Raw genomic sequence first — 8104 nt, 5'->3', positions numbered from 1 at the left:
CACCTGGCCGGGGTCAGAGGTGTCAGCCTGTCCATCCATCTTTGGCCTTAAGGTGGAGAGACCCAGGGTTAGGTCCAGGCCCCAGGGATTCCTGGAAAGGCTCATTTCTCCTTTGGCAAATATCCCTGCTTCCTTCCAGGGCTTGTGCCTGCATTTCTGAACCAGAAGGTGTTTACACAAAACATCCTGGGTTTGGTGACAAATTCAACCTCCATGAGGAATCCTTAATGAAGCTTCCTCCTTCCCCACACCAGGCAGCTGCAGAGTAAACTGGCTCAGTCTCTGGGAACTGAAGGCAGCCCAAAGCCAGACAAAGAGGAGGTGCTTCAGGGCTTCATGAGCCACAGTAGGAGAATATCCAAAGACAGCTGTGCGGTTGAGCCCAGAGCCCCACCCCAGATCTGTGTCTGACCTGCCCTTGTCCCAGCCTCAGCCTTCAGCTGTAAAACTAAACAGCAATGACCCCATCTATACAAAAGGGGCCATGAAATTCAAGTGAGGCGGAACATTAAAGGCCTAAGTCTCTAGGAGTCCATAAGGGAGACTAAAAAGTGAACATCACATCTGGGCCTTAGGGCTGGGGAGGTATCTCAGTGAGTATGTGTTCACTCTAAAAGAATGAGGACCTGGGTTCGAATCCCAAGCACCCACACATGGTTGTGCGGGACTGTTACCTCAGCATTGGGTACATACATAGAGCTCACTGGCTAGCCAGCCTAGCCCAAAAGCGAACTTCTGGTTCAGTGAGAGGTTCTATTTCAAGACAGGAAGGTGGAGAATGACAGGAAGACAGCTGACACACTACTCTGGCCTCTGCATGTGTCTGCATGGACACAGGTACCCCCATGCTTACATGCATACACCACACACACACACACACACACACACACACACACACACACACACACACACACACACACACACAGTAAAATGAGGTGGATACAGCTCAGGGGTAGAGCTGAGCGTGTGAGAGGCACTGGCTTATTCCAGTTATACACACAGATAAGCAAAAAGGCATCGGTGAGGCAACAACTCCCAGGCCTCACCTCTGAGCCCCCAGCTTTGCAACTGTGCTCTTCCTGACACTTCACTGCTCGCCCTGGACAATTTCCAGCTCCTTCTGCGGGTCTCAGCTTGCTGCTGCGGACACTGGATTCAACAAACGCAGCGGCCAGACAGAATTTAAAATGATTACTGTTTCCTTTTCATCTTCCGGAGAGGGAGAGTGTGTGTGTGGGGAAGGGGGGCAATTTTTATCACCCGTTATTTACAAGCTAGAAGCTGAAAGTATCACCGGTTAAATATGTCTCTCTGCCACACTCGGTTTCTCGGCATCGTTAAACAGGACTTAGGATTTCTGTGTCTCCAAAGCTCTTATCTATCCATACTATGTAACCCTTTTCCCATCAGTGTTCGCTGTTTCCCTCTAGGATGACGTTTCTAGAGTCGGGACCTTTTACTCATTGCTGTCTTCCCGTCACCTAGCCTGGCACATGGTGGATGCTCAAGAACCCTTTGAAGGGAGAGGAAAGAAGAAAGCGCACTGAGCAGCTCCCTCAGAGACTGAAGGGGGCGCTCCTGCCTCGTTCCCAAAGCTGGACCCGCCCCTCTGGCGCCCCGCTGATGCGCATGCGCCACCTCTCCAAGGCCCGCGGGTTTTTTTTCACTGCGCAGGCGCGCCGGAAGTCCTCAGCGTGACGCGTGCGTGGATGGAGCAGAAGTGGCGTTGAAGTAGTGCAAGAGATTTTGAGACCTGTGTGTCACCATGCTGTCCCCCGAAGCGGAGCGGGTGCTGCGGTATCTGGTCGAAGTGGAGGAGCTGGCCGAGGCGGTGCTGTCGGACAAGCGGCAGGTAAGAGACGCGGCTGCTAGCTTCGTACGCCAGCGCGCGGGGTTCCGGAGCGAGCGCCTCCTCTGCGCCGGGCTTAGCCTTCCTTTCATCCTGCCCCTGCGGGTCCCCTGGATCCTTACCCCCTGCTTGCGGCTTCTTCGACACCGGTTTCCAAACGTGAATCAGACTGCTGAGACCCGAGCGGCATTTGTCTGGACAGTAGGGTGACGTGGAGTGGGGCGGGGGAGGTTGGAGGGCCTCTAGACCCGAAAGGCGAGCTTGACTCTGGATCTATGGTAAGTGACTCTCCAAAGGGAGTGCATGCTGAGAATGTTACCATTGGATTTTGACTGATTGATAGGTTGGTTTAGATTCTACGGCGCACGCCTTTAATCCCAGCACTCGGGAGGCAGAGGCAGGCGGATCTCTGTGAGTTCGAGGCTGGGCTGGACCGATAGCCTCCAAAACAATACAGAGAAACCCTGTCTCGAAAAACCAAAAAAAAAAAAAGTCTTCTCTGGCTGCTAACTAGCGTGCAAAGGACCATTTAGATCAGTGATTCTCAACCTTCCTAATGCTGCAACCCTTTAATACATTTCCTCATGTTATGGTGATCCCCCCAACCATAAAGTAATTTTCGTTGCTACTTCATAGTTGTAAATTTTTTTTTCCTAGACAGGGTTTCTCTTTGTAGTTTTGTAGACCAGGCTGGCCTCTGCCTCCTGAGTGCTGGGATTAAAGGCATGTGCCACCACCTCCCCTCACCATAGCTGTAATTTTGCTGCTGTTATGACTTGCAGTGTATTATAATGGGCTTGGCCGACCCCTGTGAAAGGGTTGTTCAGCTCCAAGGGTCAAGACCCACAGGTTGAGAACCATGTATTTCGCTATTCAAATCTGGATTTGGACCAGTTGGTCGTAGTGGAGAAGTTGGAAACGGTCTCCAAAGGCTGTCATAATTACTCCTTGTGGTCTATAGTGAGAAGGCCCCGGCGGTTCACAGGCAGTAGGATTCCTGTGTGCTCAGCCCCAGGGTTACCACCTGAGTCGCTGTCATGGTGGTGAGCCTCCATGTCTGGTGAGACTGTCAGATTTTCCTTCAATAGCCTGTCAACAATAACTGTCCGGGGAGACACTAAACTCCCTGGTGACCTGGTACATGCTCGGGTTTGAATGGATGGTACACATACTTCCTAATTGGTGAACCTTTTCCTAGCACCTGCTCTGTAGGCAGGAGGCTCCTGTACAAGTCGAGGGGCTGGCAACTGAGTGGGTGGAGAGGCGCACATTCGAGCTTCAGTCTCTGTCAGGCTAGCCCTGGGCGCCAGCCAGGAAGGGCACCTTGTCTCTTCAGGTTGGGGCAGGAGGCAGCTGAGTTCCTGTCTACTTCTGTTTTCAGATTGTGGACCTGGACACCAAGAGGAATCAGAACCGAGAGGGCCTGAGGGCCCTACAGAAGGACCTGAGTGTCTCTGGTAAGTTGTGACAGCCTCGCTGAAGCCCTGGAAGATGATGCAGTTCTTTTGTGAAGGCCTTTGTTGTCCCTGGTAGACAGCAGGCAGGAGGCTGGGACTGTGTGACTCAGCCTCTCGGGAAACTAAAACAGCTTGTGGAGAAGAGCGGGCAAACGTTGCAGGTCAGACATATGCTGTGAGTCAGAATTTGAGCTGCTCACTTCAGTGGCAGGCCATTAGCTTATCACTCATCAATGGCAGATACTGAGAGTGCTCACAGCACATAAAAGCAATGATAGCTCTGCCCTTATGTCCCACATGAGGAAAAGCAGTGGAAACTATAACTGAGAATTGTGGAAAGTGAAAGATGGAGTTGGCCGTGAGTGGGTGTTGAGACTGTCTGCGGGGAGGAGATGCTCTTCAGGTGAGGCCAGGTGGCTGTGACTGGCAGTGTGATGTGAACTCGTGGGGACAGCATGAAGCGGTAGTGCATTCAGGCCATAGTGAAAGGCTGCTTATCTCACCAGAGTAAAACCCAGCGTTGTCCTGCAGGATTGATTCCACGTGACCCAGCCCCACACAGACTCCACCATATTAGCCCCCACTCTCTCACCCACTCATTGACTCATTGGTCTCTTGGTTGTCTGACACCAAAGCACTGCCAATTCTGGCTGTTGCCGTTCCTCTGCCTGGCTCTGTCTTTCCAGGTGTCTAGGGGAGATGTCCTCCCTTTCCTCAATTCTCTGCCTGGATGTCACATCTGCAAAGAGCCCTTGTACCTCTCCTGATGCTTCCCATCACTTGGCAGTGTGTAAAAACAGCTTGTTTATTCCCTGTCTTTGTCTTTCTTGTGAATTTCATAAGAGCAAGAACTTGTCTTGTTGGGCTATGTTCTTAGCATCTAAACAATGTCTGGCAGATAGTGCTTCAAAAAGAAGAAATAAAACATGTTGAAGAAATGTCTGTTTGCTATTTCAGAAGATGTGATGGTTTGCTTTGGGAACATGTTCATCAAAATGCCTCACCCTAAAACGAAGGAAATGATCCAGAAAGGTAAGGTGTCCTGGGAATGGTCAAGGACATGGTTACCCCCCCCCCCACCAGTCATTATCTAGAACTGAGAGGCAGCTGTACTGTAGAGTCAGGGTGGTTTTGGTTCCTGCTCTGCCACAGTGGGCCTTTCTCATCTGTGAGTGGGGCATCTACACAGCACAGTTGTGAAGCTGAGATAAATACTATGGTTAGCATTATTCTTGTTTGCTAGGGAAAAGTCAGTTACAAAAATTTACAAATTGAGCTTAAAGTACCGTTCTGTTTTCCTCATTAAAAAGTTGTCCAAAGGAAGGAAAGAAAACCAACAATGATTTTTTTTTCCTAGAGTATTGTTGAGATGGCTCAGCAGGTAAATGTGCCTGGGTTCAACATAGTAGAAGGAGGAACCAACTCAACTTGACTCTGAGCCCCAGCCACACACAAAATGCACACAAAGTAAATAAGTCAGCAACAACAAAAGCAGTTTCCCAGACACTCCGTGTGGCCCCATGGCATAGTCCCTTGGTCATCAAGCATCACTGGAGTGTTACAGGCTGGGGAAAGGCATATGAGGTCTTCATTTTCTGTTTGAAAATAAGGTCATTTGCCAAAACCTTACTGGTCAAGGCCATCCATAGCTGTAAAGGGTCCTGGATAAGTGAGCTTTTGCATGAGCCTCTCCTCTCTCTCTCTCTCTCTCTCTCTCTCTCTCTCTCTCTCTCTCTCTCTCTCTCTCTCTCTCTCTCTCTGTCTATCTGTCTGTCTCTCTCTCTCTCTCTCTCTCTCTCTCTCTCTCGTGTGTGTGTGTGTGTGTGTGTGTGTGTGTGTGTGTGTGTGTGTGTGTGTGTGTGTTGCACTGGGTATGTGCATATAGAGGTCAGAACAGGATGTCTTCCTTTATTATTTTCTACCTTTTTTTGGCTAGGCTGGTTGACCAACAAGCTCTCTGGATCTCCCTGCCTCCATCCTATTACAGGCACGTTCAACCATGTCAACCAGCCTAGCCAATGAGGTTGGTAGACCCCAGTTCTAGGCAGTCAGATAAAAAATGATACTATGCATAGGTAATGGCCAGAGACTATGCAGCTGAAATCTCAGGGGTCCTGCTGACCCACAAATGTTGTCTAATCTCTATCTGGGGGGGTTCTAGAAAGTCATCATGCTTCCCCCAACTCAAAATAGGCTGAACAAGTTCATGGGACACTTCCTTATTTACAGTGAGAAATAAAACCATTACCAAGGCCATGAAGCATGGCTAGTCAAGGCTTTTCTCATTGGGAAATGAGACTAGGCAGTGAACTTACTAAGTAGATCGTCCCTCCCAGGAGTTGATGATCAAGCTTTGGTAAGTTCCTGTGTTGTTGTACTGCCATTTGTCAGGGGCAAACTGTGGTGCTGGTAGACTGGTCCTTCCTGTCCACCGTGGCTGACCATACTCAGGTTATGCTGGAGCAGGAGGCTCTCCCTTGGGCTACTTAGGTCACATTTTCACAGGGCCTTGACTGAACCTGGGTTTGTAAAGTTTCTTGACCATCCACCAGCCAGCCACCTAGCATACTTTGCTACTTACTCTAGTGTTAATTCTTTCTCAGCCGGTCTTTGAGGTCACCTTTTTTCCTTCCTGTGTGCTACGAGCCTAGGCTCTCATGGATGTTAGGTGGAGACTGGGGTCCCTTGCTGCGGTATAACCTTGTCCTCTGCCTGCTGCATTTTTTCAGATCAGGAGCACCTGGACAAAGAAATAGAAAGACTCCGAAATCAACTTAAAGTGAAAGTTAACCGCCTCTTTGAAGCCCAAGGTATTGGCTTGGCAGGCTGGAAGCTGGGCGGGAGGAAACCACTGAAAGAATGTTAGAGAGCATGCATGGAAAGCCACTCGGGTGGGCAGTGGGACATAAGCAGTGGTTATCTGTAGCTGCTCAGAGGTAGGACACAGAAACTTGTGAGGCTTATTCTTGTCACAGATCTTTTTCCAGACACCAGGAGCTTCCCAGGGTGATCTTTCTTGCATGGTATGGGTACCAGGGTAGCTAGGACAGGAGAAACCTAGAAGACTTTAGTCACACAGGTCAGAGCTTAAATTGAGGTAAACTTAAGCACATCAGATTGCAGGTTTGATGAGAATCTGCAGATCTATGTGCAGCAGTTATGACGTTGCTAGTTCTTGGCCAGGAGCAGTGTTGACACGTATCAGCCTGTGCACTGCAGAATCCAAGGCCCAGCCCTGCACCTCCCAGGCCGAGTTGGCAATGTTAATGCAGTGTTAGCTACTTTCCTGGGCCTGGCTCCAGAGTCAGCAGTAGGTTGGGCATCAGGGGGCCCAGTTTGATCATGACTGTCTTCTTCTTGCAGGAAAACCGGAGCTGAAGGGTTTTAACCTGAACCCCCTCAACCAGGATGAGCTTAAAGCCCTCAAGGTCATCCTGAAAGGATGAGACTCAGACAGCAGATGGGGGGCCTGTGACTAGGCCCCCCAGCCTTGAGACCTGCAAGGACAGGATTGTCTCTTTAAGCGGACAGGCTCAGGAATGTGGCTTCTGTACCAAATCTTTTTCTGTAGTGCTTGGCTGCTTTGTGACAAGAGAGAACCCTTAGCCTGTTCTGTGTGCTTGGCCTGGCTACCAGAGCTTGGTGGACACAAGACCTATTGACAGACACTGGCAGCCATCTGTAGGTGTGTGGGGGTGTGAGAATGGCTGCCACCGACACTTCTCAACAGTAGCCTGCTGTTTAGATAGGCCTGGCCAGCAATGGAGAGGGAGGACTGGGAGCTTCATTCCAGCTTTCTGCATGGCGAGGCATTTCTAGGCAGTGTGTGTGACAGCTGGAATAAAACGGGAGACTGACAGTTTGCTTCTGTGTGAAGCAGACAGATCCTTAGTGTCCCACACCAGCTGCAGTTAGACACATTTTTCCAGAGCCCCCAGTCCTGCCCGTTTTCCTGCTGGCTTTCCATAATAGGTACTGTCAATCACCTTCTGTGGTTGCTCTTGAGATGGGAGGCCTTCCAGAGGACTGGCCCAGGGCAGCCAAGCAGTGTCCTTCCTAATGTGACTCAACATGGAGCATCCTCCATGACCTCTGACAACAGGGCTAGGCTGGCTGAGCTGACTTCATAGTGAGTGTGCTGTGAGCAAAACCGGCCTCGGTTCTCTGAGGCTCAATAAACATTAACTGACCAAACCACAACTCTGAGTTGTCACCTCACTCAGCTCTTCACCAAGGGCCCAGCCCCTTTTATTAGAGTGCTACTTAAGAAAGGAGGTGGCTCTTGCCTTAAAATGCATGACATCAAGAGTAGACAGGCAGAGGCCGCTGTCTTTTCTCACTGCACTTTGATCCATAGTTACATCAGAAACAAGCCAGCATACCCAGATCCTAAGCTTCTTCCAAGATAAAAGAAGGGGCTGGAGAGGTAGCTCTGGGGTTAAGAACACAAGCAAAACATTCAAATACCAATCTTTAAAAATTAACTAGTCAGGTGTGTTACACACCTTTAATCCCTGCACTCAGGAGGCAGAAGCAGATGGCTCTCTGAGTTCCAGGACAGCCAAAGCTATGCAGAGAGGCCTTGTCTCAAAAAACAACAAAAAAGGAACTAAAAATTAGAATTAAGCCAAATACTTCAAATATTGTTGATATTTTCAGGGAATATTTAAAAACCTGTATTGATCAAGAAAAACACCTAATGTAAGACAGATTAAGCCCATGCTTATAGTTTTGTTTGGTTTTTGGTTTGGTTTTATACACTCCTGTGATAGACCCAGACCAAGCTGCAAGTCTGTGC

The 8104-nt window shown here is 49.5% G+C and overlaps 1 protein-coding gene across 1 annotated transcript; it reads left to right on the top strand.

Annotated features, from left to right (window-relative positions):
* The first annotated feature begins 1669 nt into the window (after positions 1 to 1669).
* On the top strand, positions 1670 to 7506 carry Pdrg1 (p53 and DNA damage regulated 1). The gene is made up of 5 exons (XM_040746505.1): positions 1670 to 1852; positions 3231 to 3306; positions 4264 to 4338; positions 6036 to 6116; positions 6670 to 7506. The coding sequence occupies exons 1-5, from the start codon at positions 1766 to 1768 to the stop codon at positions 6750 to 6752; spliced, it is 402 nt and encodes a 133-aa protein (XP_040602439.1). The 5' UTR covers positions 1670 to 1765; the 3' UTR covers positions 6753 to 7506.
* The last annotated feature ends 598 nt before the right edge of the window (positions 7507 to 8104 follow it).

The sequence above is a fragment of the Mesocricetus auratus genome, unplaced genomic scaffold (genome assembly GCF_017639785.1).
Source record: "Mesocricetus auratus isolate SY011 unplaced genomic scaffold, BCM_Maur_2.0 Super-Scaffold_100004, whole genome shotgun sequence".
Lineage (NCBI taxonomy): Eukaryota > Metazoa > Chordata > Mammalia > Rodentia > Cricetidae > Mesocricetus > Mesocricetus auratus.
This window is presented reverse-complemented; position numbering and strand designations above follow the sequence as displayed.